This window comes from Nerophis ophidion, linkage group LG06 (assembly GCF_033978795.1).
Source record: "Nerophis ophidion isolate RoL-2023_Sa linkage group LG06, RoL_Noph_v1.0, whole genome shotgun sequence".
NCBI classification, from domain to species: Eukaryota; Metazoa; Chordata; class Actinopteri; order Syngnathiformes; family Syngnathidae; genus Nerophis; species Nerophis ophidion.
The window spans coordinates 15,554,441-15,576,503 of record NC_084616.1 but is presented as its reverse complement, the minus strand read 5'-3'; the positions used below and the strand labels follow the sequence as shown (position 1 = coordinate 15,576,503).

The 22,063-nt window shown below is 36.5% G+C and overlaps 1 protein-coding gene across 1 annotated transcript in view; it reads left to right on the top strand.

Annotated features, from left to right (window-relative positions):
• Nucleotides 1-22,063, top strand: part of LOC133554252 (collagen alpha-1(XXVIII) chain-like) — an 80,123-nt gene that overhangs the window by 25,229 nt on the left and 32,831 nt on the right. Inside the window, exons 10-14 of the mRNA XM_061902757.1 lie at nt 2,138-2,191; nt 4,559-4,627; nt 6,305-6,373; nt 9,899-9,967; nt 17,686-17,754. Of these exons, the coding sequence (XP_061758741.1) occupies nt 2,138-2,191; nt 4,559-4,627; nt 6,305-6,373; nt 9,899-9,967; nt 17,686-17,754 (330 nt within the window). The remainder of the gene's footprint in view (nt 1-2,137; nt 2,192-4,558; nt 4,628-6,304; nt 6,374-9,898; nt 9,968-17,685; nt 17,755-22,063) is intronic.

Sequence of the window (22,063 nt, the reverse complement as noted above, 5' to 3'; positions counted from 1 at the left end):
GAGTCAGTAGACAAGAAACTAGGCGGATAAACTAGCTAGTTAAATGTATTTTGGGGTCAGGAGACCACAAGCTAGGCGGAAAAACTAGCTAGTTGAAAGTATTTTGGGGTCAGAAAACCACAAGCTAGGCGGATAACTCTAGGTAGTTTGTTAAAATTATTTTGGGGTCACGAAGACCAGAAGTTAGGCTGATGATCTTAGCTAACTAGTAAAAACAATTTTGGAGATGGAAGACCAGAAGCTGGGTGGATAAACCAGCTAGTTAAACGAATTTTGGAGTCAGTAGACCAAAAGCTAGGCGGAAAAACTAGCTAGTTAAAAGTATTTGGGGGCCAGTAGACAAGAAGCTAGGTGGATAAACTAGCAAGTTATATATAATTTGGGGTCAGGAGACCAGAAGCTATGTGGATAAACTAGCTTGTTAAAAGTGTTTTGGGGTCAGTAAACAAGAAGCTAGGTGGATAAACTAGCTAGTTAAATATAATTTGGGGTCAGGAGACCAGAAGCTAGGTGGATAAACTAGCTAGTTAAAAGTGTTTTGGGGTCAGGAGACCAGAAGCTAGGCGGATAACTCTAGTTAGGTTGTTAAAAGTATTGTGGGGTCACGAAGACCAGAAGTTAGGCAGATAACCTTAGCTAACTATTCAAAACAATTTTGGAGACAGAAGACCAGAAGCTAGGCTGACAACCTTCGCTAGCGAGTTAAGTGTTTTGGAGACAGAAGACTAGAAGATAGGCGTATAAGCTCGCTACTTAAAAGTAATTTGGAGTCAGTAGACAAGAAACTAGGCGGATAAACTAGCTAGTTAAAAGTCTTTTGGAGTCAGTAGACAAGAAGCTAGGCGGATAAACTAGCTAGTTAAACGTTTAATAAATTAGGCGGATAACTCTAACTAGCTTGTGAAAAGTATCTTGGAGCCAGAAGACCAGAAGTTCGACTGATAAACTTAGATAATGAGGGAAAAGTATTTTGGAACCAGAAGCTAGGCGGATAAATTAGCTAGTTAAAAGTATTTTGGGGTCAGGAGACCAGAAGCTAGGCGGATAACTCTCGCTAGCCTGTTAAAAGTATTTTGGAATCTAAAGACCAGAAAATAGGCTGATAACCTTAGCTAACTAGTTAAACATATTTTGGAGTCAGTAGACCAAAAGCTAGGCGGAAAAACTAGCTAGTTAAAAGTATTTGGGGGTCAGTAGACAAGAAGCTAGGTGGATAAACTAGCTAGTTAAATATAATTTGGGGTCAGGAGACCAGAAGCTAGGTGGATAAACTATCTAGTTAAAAGTGTTTTGGGGTCAGGAGACCAGACGCTAGGCGGATAACTCTTGGTAGTTTGTTAAAAGTATTTTGAGGTCACGAAGACCAGAAGTTCGGCTGATAACCTTAGCTAAGTAGTCAAAACAATTTTGGAGACAGAAGACCAGAAGCTAGGCTGACAACCTTCGCTAGCGAGTTAAAGTCTTTTGGAGACAGAAGACTAGAAGCCAGGCATCTAAACTCGCTAGTTAAAAGTAATTTGGAGTCAGTAGACCAGAAGATAGGCGGATAAACTAGCTAGTTAAAAGTATTTTGGAGTCAGGAGACCAGAAACTAGGCGGATGACTCTAGCTAGTTCGCTAAAAGTATTCTGTGGTCACGAAGACCAGATGCTAGGCTAATAACCTTTGCTAACTAGTTAAAAGTATTTTGGAGACGGAAGACCAGAAGTTAGTCGGATAAATTAGCTAGTTAAAAGTATTTTGGAACAGTATATTAAAAGCTAGGTCAATAACCTTAGCTAACTAGTTAAAAGTATTTTGGAGCCATAAGACCAGAAGCTATGCTAAGAACCTTAGCTAGCGAGTTAAAAGTCTTTTAGTAGACAGAAGACCAGAAACTAGGCGTATAAGCTCGCTAGTTAAAAAGTAATTTGGAGTCAGCTATCTAGTATCACAGGTTCGAGATCAGACTTTCTGGCATCGACTAGCTGAGTCTGTTGACTCCTTTTGGTATTTTCCCAACTACAATATTTCTTGATGCTCATTGTAGTACAAAACAAAGTGTGTCCATTTTCAGCTAAATAAGAAACGCTTAATTCGGTTTCTACCTACGGGAACTTTTTTCGTAACTCTACGCTCTCATGTTTCCACCACCCAGGGCTTGGCTGGACCTCCCGGTGATGTCGGACCCGAAGGTGTCACCGGTAAAAAAGTAAGTGGTCCGAAGTGCATCAGCTTTAAGAACTTTTTAGGTGTTTGGGAAGAGGATTGACGAGTGGAACCACATTTGTGGAACGACAACGAACACTGACCTGGATCACAACTCGTGCTGCTTAATGATTAAAAAAATTTCTATCAATTAAATGAGATTAATCGCGACAAAAAGTGGCAAAAAGGACTGAGAAAGTTGCGGAATGCTCATCAAACACATATATAGGATCCTGATGAGAATGCGGAAATACGACTGTATCTCACCGATTTGCAAATCCCTTCACTGGGTTCCTGTTCCACTGGGGGCTGAATACAAAGTCACCCTACTAACCCACTAGTGGAAATGCCCCCCCCTCTACCTCAAAGAACTGCTCACTCCCCAAATCCTCCACACTACATCTCTGTTTCGGACCGGCTAACCTCCTCAAACCGCCAAGGAAAAAGCTACAAACAATAGGGGACCGGGCTTTCTGCTTCGCCGCTCCCAGTCTGTGGAACGCTCTCCCTGACCACCTGAGGGCACCACAGACTGTGAATGATTTAAGAAAAAAAGCCTTAAAAACCCTTCCTTTTAAAAAAAAAACTTTTTTTTTAGATGGATGCATACGAGTTCTAGCTATTAGGCTGTTCTAGTTTTTATTTTTTATCTATTTTTTTTAACATATATTTTTTTAAATACACTATAGCACTTTGAGGTTGTTTACTCAATGTAAAGTGCATTTTACCAATAGAATCTATTATTATTATTATTAAAAAATCTCCACACATTTTTTTCTCTCTTTGTGAAACTATCTACACATTTTTTCTCACTTTGTGAAAATATCGACACATTTTTTCTCACTTTGTGAAAATATCTACACACTTTTACAGTTTTTTTTCACTTTATGAAAATATCGACATGTTTTTTCTCACTTTGTGAAAATATCTACACATATTTACAGTTTTTTTCTCACTTTGAGAAATAATATCTACACATTAAGGTTTTCTTTCTCACTTTGTGTTAAAATGTACACATTTTTACAGTTTTCTTTTTGTGAAAACATCTACACATGTTTACAGTTTTTTAAATTTGTCTCACTGTGAAAAACACTGACATATTTTTACATGTTTTCTTAATTTGTCTCACTTTGTGAAAACATCTTTACATGTTTTTTTTTAAATTTCCTCACTTTGCAAAAATATCTACACGTTTTTGTCTTACTTTGTGAAAATATATACACATCTTTACATATTTTTCAATTTTTCTCACCTTGTGAAAACCTCTACATATTTTTAGATTTTTTTTCCCACTATGAAAATATTTACACATTTTTACAGTTTTTCTTTTTCATCATTTTGTGAAAACATCTACACTTTTTTTTTACACTATTTTAACTTTTCAATTTGTCCCATTTTGTGAAGAACATCAACGCATTTTTACATGTTTTCCTAATTCGTCTCATTTTGTGAAAACATTGACACATTTTTACATGTTTTAAAATTTTTCCTCACTTTGTGAAATATCTACGCACTTTTACATGTTTTATTTCTTACTTTGTGAAAATATCTACACATCTTTCCATATTTTTCTATTTTTCTCACCTTGTGAAAACCTCTACATATTTTTACAGATTTCTTTCTCACTTTGTGAAAATAATTACACGTTTTTACAGTTTTTTTTCTTAATCATTTTGTGAAAACATCTACACTTTTTTTTACACTATTTTAACTTTTGAATTTGAACTTTTACATTTTTTCTTAATTTGTCTCACTTTGTGAAAACATCGACACATTTTTACATGTTTTAAAACATTTTCCTCACTTTGTGAAATATCTACACACTTTTACATGTTGTTTTTTCTTACCTTTTGAAAATATCTACACATCTTTACTTATTTTTCTATTTTTCTACACACTGTTTGACATTAAAAACCAATGAAGATGCCGTAAGGACTTGTTGAAGACGGGAATGCTCATCGTCATCATGTCTTTTGCAAGAAAATGGAAGAACGTCCCTTACAATACTTTTTGTTCTCACCCACCCGCCGTCTGTTTTATAACCGCCAATTATGCCATGAGCCGGCCATGCCCTCCCAACTCCCTTACTCCTAACTACGTAATTATTTTTTAAAAAGAATGTCTGCCTGTCATGCGTCTGACAGGCAGACTAATGTGCGCCTGTAAGCGTTGCCCTGACTTGTCTGCAAGGGCAAAGGAAAATGTTGAAAAACACTCCTTCACGCCTTCTTGTGCTCACTGTGACTTGGAGGGCACGCATTCCTGACTTCATCTAAGTGCAGTTTTCTGGAACATAAATAAATATTGGCCGTGTTTCCATAACGTCTCACATGAGTCCAGACATCACAACTGACTGTGTCTCTTTCCGTAGGGGGAACGAGGAATTCCTGGTCCACCTGGAATCCAAGGGGAAACTGGGTTTGGCCTTCCGGGACAAAAGGTGAATTTGACACAAGAGTGCATGTTGTCTTTTTAAAGACCACCGGGGGGCAACCAAGAGTTGATACCGGTCGATAGCAGGTCCACTCTATGTGTCATACTTGATCATTTCGCGATATTGCCATATTTTTGCTAAAAGGATTTAGTAGAGAACATCCACGATAAAGTTCGCAACTTTTGGTCGCTCATAAAAAAGCCTTGCCTGTACCGGAAGTAGCAGACAATGTGCGCGTGACGTCACGGGTTGTGGGAGCTCCTCACATCCTCACATTGTTTACAATCACGCCCACCAGCAGCGAGAGCGATTCGGACCGAGAAAGCGACGATTTCCCCATTCATTTGAGCGAGGATGAAAGATTTGTGGATGAGGAAAGTTAGAGTGAAGGACTAGAAGAAAAAAAAAGGCGAGGGCAGTGGGAGCGAATCAGATGTTATTAGACACATTTACTAGGATAATTCTGGAAAATCACTTATCTGCTTATTGTGTTACTAGTGTTTTAGTGAGATTATATGATTAAAGTTGAAGGGGTGTGGCGACCGCCAGTGTCTCTGAGAGAAGCCACGTTTCTCGACGAGGCGAAGCGAAGGCAGCCGTTGGGGCCAGGCTGAGCTCCCCCCCCACACGGTGGAAGCATCCCACGTTCGGGGGAGGTCGGTCGGAGGAGGCAAGAGAGTCCACAGCTGCCTCTTTGACAGGTGCACGAGGAACGACGCAAGCTATCCGCTCATGTCTACAGTAAGAGCCGACTTATTACCACAATTTTCTCACCGAAACCTACCGGTTGACATGTTCGCTTGACCGCTCTGTTCCATATTAAAGCTTCACCTTCATCTTTAGGGAATGTAAACAAAGAAACAACGGCTGTGTTTGTGTTGCTACAGCCGGCCGCAATCCACCGCTTTCCACCAACAGCTTTCTTCTTTGACGTCTCCATTATTAATTGAACAAATTGCTAAAGATTCAGCAACACAGATGTCCAGAATACTGTGTAATTATGCGATTAAAGCAGACGACTTATAGCTGGGATCGGGGCTGGAACAACATGTCCGCTACAATCCGTGACGTCACGCGCACGCGTCATCATACCGCGACATTTTCAACAGGATACTTCGCGCGAAATTTAAAATTGCAATTTAGTAAACTAAAAAGGCCGTATTGGCATGTGTTACCATGTTAATATTTCATCATTGATACATAAACTATCAGACTGCGTGGTCGGTAGTGCTGGGTTTCGGTAGGCCTTTTGTGTGTGTTCTTTTTTTTTTCTTACTTTTTGAAAATATCTACACATCTTTATATGTATTCTTTAATTTTTCGCACCTTCTGAACACATCTTTTTTTTTTACTTTCCTTGTAATTGCTCCTCATCAAAGCGTCTTTTAAACAAAAAATCACAGCTGGTGTATTTGGAAAAAAAAACTACTTTTCATGTCTCTGTCGCAACCACTTTCCTTCCCTGCTGTTTGAAGCCTTGCCAAGAAAAATGTTAGATGTGGTCTGGGTCTCATAATGTCCATACCAATTGTCAACGGACCAGAGCAGGTATTGATTGATGCACACCTGTTGGAGAACAGCAAGGTGTGCCAAAGTGTTGAAGTGGGACATGTGCTTCCCTGTGCAGACGTTTTAATGTGGTGGATTGACAAAAGTACTGCTATTTGTGTTTGTACCCTGCAGGGCAATGTTGGGTCCCAAGGTCAAATGGGAGTTCCGGGTCCAGTGGGCCTTGGCGAGCCTGGACCACCAGTTAGTATGAAAAATGTCTCTATTGAAAAGTAGCCTGCAGAAAAAGTGTGGGCACCCTTGTTGTAAGACAAGAACACATACGGTTTGCTCTTTTTTCATGCATTCTAAAGCCTAAACGCATGCTAGTTAAAGTCAGCTAACAATGGAGCCGATGTGAGTCTCCCTATTTTGCCTATAAAGCACTTTTGCTGAGAGGTGTACATGTTCAGTTTCAGTTTCGCTGCATTTCCCACGTGCATACGATACAATGTAATGCATTAAATATTTCCAGTTGTTTTTTACGGAACGCCCGAAAAGGAGTGGGAAGAAGCAGAGCTTATTTAATCCCACCCCTTTTCATATCATAGCAATGTTATCCCATTTCCTGGTTCTCTGCAACAGAACAGTGTATAAATAAATAATATACCATAGTAAGTAAACAAATAGTACATAAATAAATAATCTTTATCAAATTTTTTTTTAAATATAATAAAATTCATACTAACGTAATATTTACATGATATAAGTATATACGTAATGTAGTAACATTCATAATAACATGTAATATATACATGATATAAGTATATATGTAATGTAGTAACATTCATAATAACATGTAATATATACATGATGTAAGTATATATGTAATGTAGTAACATTTATAATAACATGTAATATATACATGATGTTAGTATATATGTAGCATCTAGTAAGATTCATAATAACATGTAATATATACATGATTTAATTATATATTTAATTTAGTAACATTCATAATAACATGTAATATATATACATGCTGTAAGTATATATGTAGTATCTAGTATCATTCATAATAACATGTAATATATACATGATGTAAGTATATATGTAATGTAGTAGCATTCATAATAACTTGTAATATATACATGATGTAAGTATATATGTCATGTAGTAACCTTTATAATAACATGTAATACATACATGCTGCAAGTATATATGTAGTATCTAGTAACATTCATAATAACATCAATCAATCAATCAATCAATGTTTACTTATATAGCCCTAAATCACTAGTGTCTCAAAGGGCTGCACAAACCACCACGACATCCTCGGTAGGCCCACATAAGGGCAAGGAAAACTCACACCCAGTGGGACATCGGTGACAATAATGACCCAGTGGGACGTCGGTGACAATAATGACTATGAGAACCTTAGAGAGGAGGAAAGCAATGGATGTCGAGCGGGTCTAACATGATACTGTGAAAGTTCAATCCACAATGGATCCAACACAGTCGCGAGAGTCCAGTCCAAAGCGGATCCAACACAGCAGCGAGAATCCCGTTCACAGCGGAGCCAGCAGGAAACCATCCCAAGCGGAGGCGGATCAGCAGCGCAGAGATGTCCCCAGCCGATACACAGGCAAGCAGTACATGGCCACCGGATCGGACCGGACCCCCTCCACAGGGTAGAGTGGGACATAGAAGAAAAAGAAAAGAAACAGCAGATCAACTGGTCTAACAAGGGAGTCTATTTAAAGGCTAGAGTATACAAATGAGTTTTAAGGTGAGACTTAAATGCTTCTACTGAGGTGGCATCTCGAACTGTTACCGGGAGGGCATTCCAGAGTACTGGAGCCCGAACGGAAAACGCTCTATAGCCCGCAGACTTTTTTTGGGCTTTTGGGAATCACTAACAAGCCGGAGTCCTTTGAACGCAGATTTCTTGCCGGGACATATGGTACAATACAATCGGCAAGATAGGATGGAGCTAGACCGTGTAGTATTTTATACGTAAGTAGTAAAACCTTAAAGTCACATCTTAAGTGCACAGGAAGCCAGTGCAGGTGAGCCAGTACAGGCGTAATGTGATCAAACTTTCTTGTTCTTGTCAAAAGTCTAGCAGCCGCATTTTGTACCAACTGTAATCTTTTAATGCTAGACATGGGGAGACCCGAAAATAATACGTTACAGTAGTCGAGGCGAGACGTAACAAACGCATGGATAATGATCTCAGCGTCTTTAGTGGACAGAATGGAGCGAATTTTAGCGATATTACGGAGATGAAAGAAGGCCGTTTTAGTAACGCTTTTAATGTGTGCCTCAAAGGAGAGAGTTGGGTCGAAGATAATACCCAGATTCTTTACCGTGTCGCCTTGTTTAATTGTTTGGTTGTCAAATGTTAGAGTTGTATTATTAAATAGAGTTCGGTGTCTAGCAGGACTGATAATCAGCATTTCTGTTTTTTTGGCGTTGAGTTGCAAAAAGTTAGCGGACATCCATTGTTTAATTTCATTAAGACACGCCTCCAGCTGACTACAATCCGGCGTGTTGGTCAGCTTTAGGGGCATGTAGAGTTGGGTGTCATCAGCATAACAGTGAAAGCTAACACCGTATTTGCGTATGATGTCACCTAGCGGCAGCATGTAGATGCTGAAGAGTGCAGGGCCAAGGACCGAACCCTGGGGAACTCCACACGTTACCTTAACGTAGTCCGAGGTCACATTGTTATGGGAGACACACTGCATCCTATCAGTAAGATAAGAGTTAAACCAAGACAGGGCTAAGTCTGACATACCAATTCGTGTTTTGATACGTTCTAATAAAATATTATGATCGACGGTATCGAAAGCAGCGCTAAGATCGAGGAGCAGCAACATAGATGACTCATCAGAATCCATCGTTAGCAATAGATCATTAGTCATTTTTTAGTAACATTCATAATATGTAATATATACATGATTTAAGTATATATGTAGTGTATTAACATTCATAATAACATGTAATATATGCATGATGTAAGTATATATGTAGTATCTAGTAACATTCATAATAACATGTAGTATATACATGATGTAAATATATATGTAGTGTAGTAACATTCATAAAAACATGTAATATATACATGATGTAAGTATACATTCATAATAACATGTAATACATACATGATGTAAGTGTATATGTAGTATCTAGTAACATTCATAATAACATGTAATACATACATGATGTAAGTATATATGTCATGTAGTAACGTTGATTGGTTTTGTAAATGACAATTAGAGAAGTAAGCTTTTTTTCATATGGTGAGATACATAAGATTATCTAGAAAATGAATGGAATACATATTAATATACAGGTCCATCCATTTTCTACCACTTGTCCCTTTTGGAGTTGCGGGTGGTGCTGAAGCTTATCTCAGCTGCATTAGGGCCACAAAATGTAATTGGAGTATTGTTGTCGGTTTATGGATTTTTTTTTTTATAGGGCTTTAGAGGCAAAATAGCTAGCTGCATCGTTAGCCACCTCCTACTTGCCATATTTTACGACTCAGAATGGAAAAAAAGCCCCTAAAAAACACATGTGTTCTTGTCTTACATAAGGATCGTGAATAATAGGCGAACTAAGAAAAATGCAGTTCCCCTTTAAGGTGACGGGCGTTAACGGTAAACCATCTTCTATCCCCACCTAATCCAGACTGGGGATTTAATTACGACCTTTCCAATGACATTCCACACGCTTACATGTCATCAAGTCATTGACTGCGCTCTTTTGAATTGTTTTATTCAGGGGCCTCAAGGGCCACAGGGGGTCCAAGGAGAGCGGGGGCCTCTAGGAGAAGGCCTCCCTGGCCCAAAGGTGGGTATGCCGACACACAAGACCCACATTCAAATACAGACCCTGTTTCCATATGAGTTGGGAAATTATGTCAGATGTAAATATAAACGGAATACAATGATTTGCAAATCCTTTTCAACCCATATTCAGTTGAATATGCTACAAAGACAACATATTTGATGTTCAAACTCATAAACATTTTTTTTTGCAAGTAATCACTAACTTTAGAATTTGATGCCAGCAACACGTGACAAAGAAGTTGGGAAAGGTGGCAAAAAATACTGATAAAGTTGAGGAATGCTCATCAAACACTTATTTGGAGCATCCCACATGTCTCCAAGCTAATTGGGAACAGGTGGGTGACATGATTGGGTATAAAAACAGCTTCCATGAAATGCTAAGTAATTCACAAAAAAGGATGGGGTGAGGGTCACCACTTTGTAAGCAAATTGTCGAACAGTTTTAGAACAACATTTCTCAACAAGCTATTGCAAGGAATTTAGGGATTTTAACATCTACGGTCTGTAAAAATCATCAAAAGGTTCAGAGAATCTGGAGAAATCACTGCACGATATTATGGACCTTTGATCGCTCAGGCGGTACTGCATCAAAAACCGGCATCAGTGTGTAAAGGATATCACCACATGTGCTGAGGAACACTTCATAAAACCACTGTCAGTAACTACAGTTGGTCGCTACATCTGTAAGTTCAAGTTAAAACTCTACTATGCAAAGCCAAAGCCATTTATCAAGAACACCCAGGAACGCCGCCGGCTTTGCTGGGCCCGAGCTCATCTAAGATGGACTGATGCAAAGCCGGAAAGTGTTCTGTGGTCTGACGAGTCCCCATTTCAAATTATATTTGGAAACTGTGGATGTGGTGTCCTCCGGAACAAAGAGGAAAATAACCATCCGGATTATTATAGGCGAAAAGTTCAAAAGCCAGCATCTGTGATGGTATGGGGGTGTATTAGTGCCCAAGGCATGGGTAACTTACACATCTGTGAAGGCACCATGGTCCATACAGGTTTTGGAGCAACATGTGTTGTCATCCAAGCAACGTTATCATGGACGCCCCTGCTTATTTCAGCAAAACAATGCCAAGCCACGTGTTACAACAGCGTGGCTTCGTAGTAAAAGAGTGCGGATACTTTCCTGGCCTGCCTGCAGTCCAGACGTGTCTCCCATCGAAAATGTGTGGCGCATTATGAAGCGTAAAATACGACAAGCACATCGAGCAAGAATGGTAAAGAATTCCACTTTCAAAACTTCAACAATTAGTTTCCTCAGTTCCCAAACGTTTATTGAGTGTTGTTAAAAGAAAAGGTGATGTAACACAGTGGTGAACATGCCCTTTCCTAACTACTTTGGCACGTGTTGCAGCCATGAAATTCTAAGTTAATTATTATTTGCAAAAAAAAAAAAAGTTTATGAGTTAGAACATCAAATATGTTGTCTTTGTAGTGCATTCAACTGAATATGGGTTGAAAATGACTTGCAAATCATTGTATTTGTTTATATTTACATCTAACACAATTTCCCAACTCATATGGAAACGGGGTTTGTAGGTTCACAGGTGATAATTATGCGGGGGCCCGTCTGTTCATTTATAGTTAGAGGGCACGGCCGTTGATTGTGCTGACGGAAGCAAAGCATGCAAGCGAGAAGAAGTGATGAGACTTCATGCCACTAAAATAGGCCACTCATTTTCCTAACAGATGCTTCGTAAGATCCCAGGTCAGCGCTTGTTAGATGGCCTTCCCACTCTAAAGCAGATCTAGGCAAAATAAGGCCCACATTAAAATTTTAAATCCGGCCCGCCGGACTTTTCTACATCAATTTTTTTAGACCTTTAACATCTAAACCAGGGGTCACCAACCTTTTTGAAACAAAGGGCTACTTTTTGGGTACTGATTAATGCAAAGGGCTACCAGTTTGATACACACTTAAATAAATTGCCAGAAATAGCCAATTTGCTCAATTTATCTTTAATAAATAAATCTATATATATATATATATAAAAAAAAGGGTATTTCTGTCTGTCATTCAGACGTACTTTTTGTTTCCTTTTACGTAAGGTTTTTTGTAGAGAATAAATAATGGAAAAAACACTTAATTGAACGGTTTAAAAGAGGAGAAAACACCAAATAAATGAAGATTCAATTTTGAAACATAGTTTATCTTCAATTTCGACTCTTTAAAATTCAAAATTCAACCGAAAAAAAGGAAGAGAAAAACTAGCTAATTCGAATCTTTTTGAAAAAATAAAAAAAATAATTGATGGAATATCAGTAGTAATTTTTCCTGATTAAGATTAATTTTAGGATTTTGATGACCATTTTTAAATAGGTTAAAATCCAATCTGCACTTTGTTAGGATATATAACAAATTGGATCAAGCTATATTTCTAACAAAGGCATATCATTATTTCTTCTAGATTTTCCAGAACAAAAATTTTAAAAGAAATTCAAAAGACTTTGAAATAAGATTTAAATTTGATTCTACAGATTTTCTAGATTTTCCAGAATCATTTTTTTGAATTTTTATCATAATAAGTTTGAAGAGATATTAGACAAATATTCTTCGTCGAAAAAACAGAAGCGAAAATGAAGAATTAAATTAAAATGTATTTATTCTTCTTTACAATTAAAAAAAAATGATTTACTTGAACATCGATTTAAATTGTCAGGAAAGAAGAGGAAGGAATTTAAAAGGTAAAAAGGTATATGTGTTTAAAAATCCCAAAATCCTTTTTAAAGTTGTATTTTTTATCTAAAATTGTCTTTCTGAAAGTTATAAGAAGCAAAGTAAATAATTTAATGAATGTATTTAAACAAGTGAAGACTAACGCTTTAAAATATTTTCGTGGATTTTCAAATTCTATTTGAGTTTTGTCTCTCTTAGAATTAAAAATGTCGAGCAAAGCGAGACCAGCTTACTAGTAAATAAATACAATTTAAAATATAGAGGCAGTTCACTGGTAAGTGCTGCTATTTGATCTATTTTTAGAACAGGCAAGCGGGCGACTCATCTGATCTTTATGGGCGACCTGGTGCCCGCGGGCACCGCGTTGGTGACCCCTGGTCTAAACTGTCGCCGCCATTATGATGTGCAGTGCTGATTTTAAATGACTGTAAGTCGTGAACTATAGAAAGTATTTCAATGGTCGAAATCTGCGCTTTTGCGTTTTATGGTAGTTTTTACAGTAATCTACTTCACAGCAGCTCAGACCAGGGACAAAGCAGAGTGGGCGGGGTTTGTTTTCACAGCAGCCATCTCAGAAACAGATGCGGAAGCAGATTTTTACAACAAATTTATGCATAAAAGTGATAATATATCATATTGTTTGTTTATTACCCTTTGGATTTATATTTTGCTGTTTGGTACATTTTTGTCATGTTTTGCTCGGTCTGAGAAGTAAAAGATGTTCATATGTTGTTAATATTCAGTGTTTTATTGTTCATAGTTAACATTGTAGATCCCACTTTCTTTGTTTTAATGGACATTTTTTGTGTCCTATTCAGAAAAAAAACTCCAAAATTCCAGATTTTTATGTGATAATATATCATATTGTAGGTGATTATTACCCTTTGCATTCATATTTTGCTGTTTGTTACATTTTTCTTGTGTTTTGCTTGGTCTAAGAAGTAAAAGACATTCAAATGTTGTTAATATTCAGTATTTTATTGTTCATAGTTAATATTATGGATCCCACTTTCTTTTTTTTAATGGACATTTTTGGTGTCACATTCAGTAAAAAAAAACGGCAAAATTTCAAATTTTTATGTGATAATATATCATATTGTAGGTGTTTATTACACTTTGCATTCATATTTTGCTGTTTTTTTCACATTGTTGTTGTGTTTTGTTTGGTCTGAGAAGTAAAAGATGTTCATATGTTGTTAATATTCAGTGTTTTATTCTTCATCGTTAATCTTGTAAATCCCACTTTCCTTATTTTAATGTATATTTTTGGTGTCCCATTCAGTAAAAAAAATGCAAAATTCCAGATTTTTATGTGATAATATATCATATTGTAGGTGATTATTAGCCTTTGCATTCATATTTTGCTGTTTTTTTCACATTGTTGTTGTGTTTTGCTTGGTCTAAGAAGTAAAAGACGTTCAAATGTTGTTAATATTCAGTATTTTATTGTTCATAGTTAATATTATAGATCCCACTTTCTTTTTTTTAATGGACATTTTTGGTGTCCCATTCAGTAAAAAAAAAAAAACGGCAAAATTTCACATTTTTATGTGATAATATATCATATTGTAGGTGATTATTAGCCTTTGCATTCATATTTTGCTGTTTTTTTCACATTGTTGTTGTGTTTTGCTTGGTCTAAGAAGTAAAAGACGTTCAAATGTTGTTAATATTCAGTATTTTATTGTTCATAGTTAATATTATAGATCCCACTTTCTTTTTTTTAATGGACATTTTTGGTGTCCCATTCAGTAAAAAAAAAAAAACGGCAAAATTTCACATTTTTATGTGATAATATATCATATTGAAGGTGTTTATTACACTTTGCATTCATATTTCGCTGTTTTTTTCACATTGTTGTTGTGTTTTGTTTGGTCTGAGAAGTAAAAGATGTTCATATGTTGTTAATATTCAGTGTTTTATTCTTCATCGTTAATCTTGTAAATCCCACTTTCCTTATTTTAATGTATATTTTCGGTGTCCCATTCAGTAAAAAAAATGCAAAATTCCAGATTTTTATGTGATAATATATCATATTGTAGGTGATTATTAGCCTTTGCATTCATATTTTGCTGTTTGTTACATTCTTCTTGTGTTTTGCTTGGTCTAAGAAGTAAAAGACGTTCAAATGTTGTTAATATTCAGTATTTTATTGTTCATAGTTAATATTATAGATCCCACTTTCTTTTTTTTAATGGACATTTTTGGTGTCCCATTCAGTAAAAAAAAAAAACGGCAAAATTTCACATTTTTATGTGATAATATATCATATTGTAGGTGTTTATTACACTTTGCATTCATATTTCGCTGTTTTTTTCACATTGTTGTTGTGTTTTGTTTGGTCTGAGAAGTAAAAGATGTTCATATGTTGTTAATATTCAGTGTTTTATTCTTCATCGTTAATCTTGTAAATCCCACTTTCCTTATTTTAATGTACATTTTCGGTGTCCCATTCAGTAAAAAAACTGCAAAATTCCAGATTTGTATGTGATAATATATCATATTGTTTGTTTTTATTACCTTTTGCATTTATATTTTGCTGTTTGGTACATTTTTGTCGTGTTTTGCTCGGTCTGAGAAGTAAAAGATGTTCATATGTTGTTAATATTCAGTGTTTTATTGTTCATAGTTAACATTGTAGATCGCACTTTCTTTGTTTTAATGGACATTTTTGGTGTCCCATTCAGTAAAAAACTATAAAAATGTTTTTTTTGTTTCACCTTGTGAAAACATTTGCAGATTTTTATGTTTATTTTTTTTTCTCATCTTTTAAATAAAATAAATAAATAAATAAATGGGTTGTACTTGTATAGCGCTTTTCAGTTGAAAACATATACTTATTTTTGCCAGTTTTTTTTATTACTTTAAGAAAATATCTACACATTTGTACGGTAAAAATCTTTTTCATCTAATTTTGTGAAAATATCGACAGATTTTTACAGCTGTACATTTTTTTTCTTATTTTGTAAAAATATCTATACATTTTTTATTTTTTTCTCATTTTGTGAAAATACCTACACATTTTCAGTTTTCCTCCTTTTGTGATAAAATCTACACATTTTTACCAATTTTTAAAAAAATCTTTCTCACTTTGTGAAATACTTGCACATTTTCACATAATTTTCTTACTTTGTGAAAAGATCTACACATTTTTACAGTTTTTTAAAGTTTCTCTCAGTTTGTAAATGTATCTACACATTTTAAATGTTTGTATATTTCTTCTCATCTTGTGAAAATATCTACACGTTTTTAGTTTTTTTCCCCCACCTTTTGTGAAAACATCTGCACATTACATGTTTATTTGTTTCACTTTGTGAAAACCTCTACACCTTTTTATATGTTTTTACATATATCATTTATACATACATACGCATTGTTGGCCCCCCACACACATTTTTTTCTCTCAATGTGGCGCCCGAATCAAATTAAAGCTTGTGACGTGTCTGGACAAGCTGCCGAGGACGAATTATCGTTCCCTCCCACCTCCCATTAGAGCCTCAGGTGAGAGCGTCTTACAAACCCCGTTTCCATATGAGTTGGGAAATTGTGTTGGATGTAAATATAAACAGAATACAATGATTTTCAAATCCTTTTCAACCCATATTCAATTAAATGCACTACAAGGACAAGATATTTGAAGTTAAAACTCATAAACTTTTTTTTTTTTTTTTGCAAATAAAAATTAACTTAGAATTTCATGGCTGCATCACGTGCCAAAGTAGTTGGGAAAGGGCATGTTCACCACTGTGTTACATCACCATTTCTTTTAACAACACTCAATAAACGTTTGGGAAATGAGGAAACTAATGCTTGATGGAAAGTACCCACACTCTTTTACGACGAAGCCACGCTGTTGTAACACGTGGTTTGGCATTGTTTTGCTGAAATAAGCAGGGGCGTCCATGATAACGTTGCTTGGATGACAACATATATTGTTCCAAAACCTGTATGGACCTTGCAGCCTTAATGGTACCTTCACATATGTGTAAGTTACCCATACCTTGGGCACTAATACACCCCCATACCATCACAGATGCTGGCTTTTGAACTTTGCGCCTATAACAATCCGGATGGTTATTTTCCTCTTTGTTCCGGAAGGCCACCACGTCCACAGTTTCCAAATATAATTTGAAAAGTGGACTTGTCAGACAACAGAACACTTTTCCACTTTGCATCAGTCCATCTTAGATGAGCTCGGTGCCCAACGAAGCCGGCGGCGTTCCTAGGTGTTGTTGATAAATGGCTTTCGCTTTGCATAGTAGAGTTATAACTTGCACTTACAGATGTAGCGACCAACTGTGGTTATTGACAGTGGTTTTATGAAGTGTTCCTGAGCCCATGTGGTGATATCCTTTACACACTGATGTCGGTTTTTGATGCAGTACCGCCTGAGGGATCAAAGGTCCGTAATATCATCGCTTACGTGCAGTGATTTTTTTCCAGATTCTCGGAACCTTTTGATGATTTTACGGACCGTAGATGGTAAAATCCCTAAATTCTTTGCAGTAGCTCGTTGGGAAATGTTGTTCTAAAACTGTTTGACAATTTGCTTACAAATTGGTGACCCTCGCCCCATCCTTGTTTGTGAATTACTTAGCATTTCATGGAAGCTGCTTTTATACCCAATCATGGCACCCACTTTTTCCCAATTAGCCTGCACAACTGTGGGATGTTCCGAATAAGTGTTTGATGAGCATTCCTCGACTTTATCAGTATTTAATGCCACCTTTCCCAACTTCTTTATCACGTGTTGCTGGCATCAAATTCTAAAGTTAATGATTATTTGCAAAAAAAAAAATGTTTATCAGTTTTAACATCAAATATGTTGTCTTTGTAGCATATTCAACTAAATATGGGTTGAAAATTATTTGCATATCATTGTATTCTGTTTATATTTATTTACATTCAACACAATTTCCCAACTCATATGGAAACTGGGTTTGTATTTAGCACGCCAAGTAAGCGACGACTGTATCTTCGCCCTTTTTTTTTTATGTCCACCCGTTGAGTAACTTCTTTGTCATTGTTCACAGGGGGAGCGAGGCCTGGAGGGGCCCCGGGGCCCCAGAGGACTGGCGGGTATTGGAATGAAAGGAGACAAGGTACAGTAAAGAGGAGAAGAGGCCATAAATAAGCCGTAGTCTCAAAGGCATGGAGATAAAATTGTTGTGGGAACATCAAGAGTCTGTGGGCGTGTCCACCGTTTGAGGCTGACGAATGTGGGAAAGTTACCGTTAATGCCAAACCTAATTTATCAGCTTTCCAATGACGATATTTACAGTGAGACAACTCAAACTTTTGATATCGGATTTCTTCTAATGTGCTCAAAAAAACTAATCCTGCTTCAATTTTGGTGCCATATCAGCAACAAAACATGTATCAGTCTATATCAGATGCGTCAAAGTGGTTTTCACTGAGGGCCACGTCGCAGTTATGTTTGGCCCCAGAGGGCCGCTCCTAACAGTGAATACTATTATTACACCGTTTTATTAGATTTTTTAAAACTAAAATGTAAAAAAAAATATGCTAAATTGCAATAATTTTATCTCCAAATGGAGTGTATATTACTGTAAATGGAAAAACAGTACCTGCGATGAGGTGGTGACTTGTCCAGGGTGGTAACGCCAGATTTTAATCTGAACTCAAAAAAGTAACGAACAAAAGGCGCTCACAGAGGAGGTACAAAAACTTGGCTATGAAACAAAACTATTACTACAACAAACTATGGACGTAAAACATAACTTGCAAACTATAGTATGAATAATAAAAATTACGGGGAACGAGAAAAGAGCATGGGTCATCAGCATGGAGCAAGGGTACGTAGAGGATGATTGAGGGTGATGTCGCCAGGCTAACTGCCTGGCAAATACAGGCTTAAATGATACTGTGGTGATTAACAGGCGCATGAGTCCAAATGAACCAGGTGCGTGACATGACAGGTGGAAACTAATTGTTGTCATGGAAACTACAACAAACCAGGTTGCGCAAAAACAGGAACTAATGGAGTAAAAAACAAAACAGAACATAACTAAAATGAACATGATCAGAAATATGCTAAATTGCAATAATTTTATCTCCAAATGGAGTGTATATTACTGTAAATGGAAAAACAGTACCTGCGATGAGGTGGCGACTTGTCCAGGGTGTACCCCGCCTTCCGCCCGAATGTGTCTAGGCGTGGACTTTGGTGTGGTTTGTTTTCCCGAGGTGCAAATATGTGAAGGTAATGCCATATTTTAATCCGAACTCAATAAAGGAACAAACAAAAGGCGCTCACAGAAGAGGTACAAAAACTTGGCTATGAAACAAAACTATTACTACAACAAACTATGGACATAAAACATAACTTGCAAACTATGGTATGAATAGTAAAAATTACGGGGAACGAGAAAAGAGCATGGGTCATCAGCATGGAGCAAGGGTGTGTAGAGGATGATAGAGGGTGATGTCGCCAGGCTGACTGCCTGGCAACTAAAGGCTTAAATGATACTGTGGTGATTAACAGGTGCATGAGTCCAAATGAACCAGGTGTGTGACAGGTGAAAACTAATTGTTGTCATGGAAACTACAACAAACCAGGGTGCGCAAAATCAGGAACTAATGGAGTCAAAAACGAAACAGAACATAACTAAAATGAACAAGATCAGACAGACATGACAGAATGCAGCTGAGATAGGCTCCAGCACCCCCAACGATCCCAAAAGGGACAAGAGGTAGAAAAATGGATGGATGGATGGAAAAACCGTACTGCTGTATTTATGGGAAAATAAAAATGTTTACTGTAAAATTAACATTACTTTTTTTAACTGTAAATAAAAAATAAATTAATTTTACAGTAACATTTTGGCTGCAAGTTTTTTTTGTTTTTTTTGTTTGTTTTTTAATGCAAATCAACAACTGTGGATTTTTCGGTGTGTTACTGTAAATGCCAAAACGGCACCATAGTTTATTACAGTAAAAAAAAAAAAAAGTACTGTTCTATTAATTTAGAGAAAAAAATGCTTTAAAAACCACAGTAAATTTCACAATTTGACCATGAAATCTATTGCTACTTTTACTTTGCACAATTTGATGCAAAACTTGCTTTGGAATCATTATTATTATTTATTTATGTTTTAAAAATGCTTTGATAATATATTTTTCCATAATTAGACAATATGTAAGTGAACATAATTTGCGATTAAATGGAATAAAAAAAATAATTTCCTCCCAAAATAGAAAGAAAGAATACATTTAGTAAGAAAAGTTACAGTACTTTACTGATACATATTATTTCCAGGCTTTCAAGGGCCAAACAAAATGAAGTGGTGGGCCACATCTGGACCCCGGGCCTTGAATTAGACACCTGTGGTCTATATGGTGCCGCATATAAAATGTCCAATATATTAGTCAAGTCATTTATGAAAACGTAAACATGGTAGGCGACAGGCTACTAGGAGTTAGCAGCTACACAACAGCTAAGCACACAATATCGCACAAGCTAGACATTGCCAACATTGGTCCTTTTTTTGGGGGGGCACCGACCAAATCCCGCGGTCTTACATCTGGGCGCCGATTCCCGTAAAACTACAGTAAACGGTGCCAAGTTTCGGCATTTGCCGATCACTCCAGCAGAACTGAGAGCAGACTCAGCCAAACCACCTCTAGGTCATGTTGCAATTTTCAATGGCAACGAAGAAATCAACTTTTCCCCAAAAATGTAGGCTAACGTGATGCTAATGTACGTTGGCATAGATATTGACATGCTACTGATTAGCATTAGCGATTTTACATGGCAATTTCAACACCTCTATATTTTTTCATGAAAACTACAACTCGGATCAATCAATCAAACCTTATTTGTAAAGCACTTTTCATACATAAAATAAATGCAATGAATTGCATACTAGTTAGAATGTTTATATATATATATATATATATATATATATATATATATACATATATATGTATGTGTATATATATATAAATATATGTATACATATTTATATATATATATATATATATATATATATATGTATGTACATATGTATGTATGTACATTCTGTATATATATATATATATATATATATATTTCTTTTTTTATCTTCATATGTTTATATGTATATATATATATATATATATATATATATATATATATATATATATATATATATACATATAAACATATGAAGATAAAAAAAGAAATATATAAAATAAATAGAACTAAATAAAATCTTGCATAACTAATAAGATGCACGTTGCAATCAAGTAGCTGGTGTGTAATAAGTTCAATACTTGCAGTATTAACACTTTGTAGGGCACAACTGAAGACTAGATTCGGCAAAGACTGAACTGTATAGCCAACGTACCATAAACTATACTCTACTGCCGCCTAACGTCTTGGACTTGCAACTGTAATGTTGTAAGTCCAAACTTTATTTATGTGGCCCTTAATCACAAGCGTCTCAAAGGGCTGCACAAGCCACAACAAATAAAAAAATAGATTTTCTTATCAAAAACAATGACTATTTCTTCTCACACAATAGTACTGAAAATTTGTACTTTTAAAGATGGGTACCGTTCACATTTGAACCGATACGGTACCGATTCCCGGCACCTAGGAATCGGTACCGTATCGGTTCGAATGTGAACGGTACCCATCCGTAAAAAACATATATAGTAAATAGGACTAAATAAAATCTTGCATAACTAATAAGATGCACATTGCAGTCAAGTAGCTGGTGTGTAATAAGTACAATACTTGCAGTGTTAAAACTTTGTAGGGCGCAACAGAAGACTAGATTCAGCAAAGACTGAACTGTATAGCCAACGTACCATAAACTATACTCAACTGCCGCCTAACGTCTTGGACTTGCAACTGCAATGTTGCAAGTCCAAACTTTATTTATGTGGCCCTTAATCATAAAGCGTCTCAAAGGGCTGCACAAGCCACAACGAATAAAATTTTTTTATTTTCTTATCAAAAACAATGACTATTTATTCTCACAGAATAGTACTGAAAATGTGTACTTTTAAGGATGGGTATTGTCACGCCAAATTTCTTCCTCCCTACAAAAACCTTCCCCCCGGAAGACATTTGGCGTGACAGCCCCTCTAATGCCTGAAGGACCCCAATGAGTCCGTGATAATACCAAGTTATATGACTCTTAAGGGTTACAGCTGCAAAATTAGCGAAGCAAAAATAGCTTGAAAGGTTAGCATGCTGGAATGCTAACATTTTTTCTTCACCAATGACAATCAGCCAATTATAATGCTTTTAAAACAGGCAGCTGTGTGGGCTGCTTTAAGGTCCTTCCACCCTCATTGGGGTCCTTCAGGCATTAGAGGGGCTGTCACGCCAAATGTCTTCCGAGGGGAAAGTTTTTTGTAGGGGGAAGAAATTTGGCGTGACAGTACAGTTCACATTTGAAC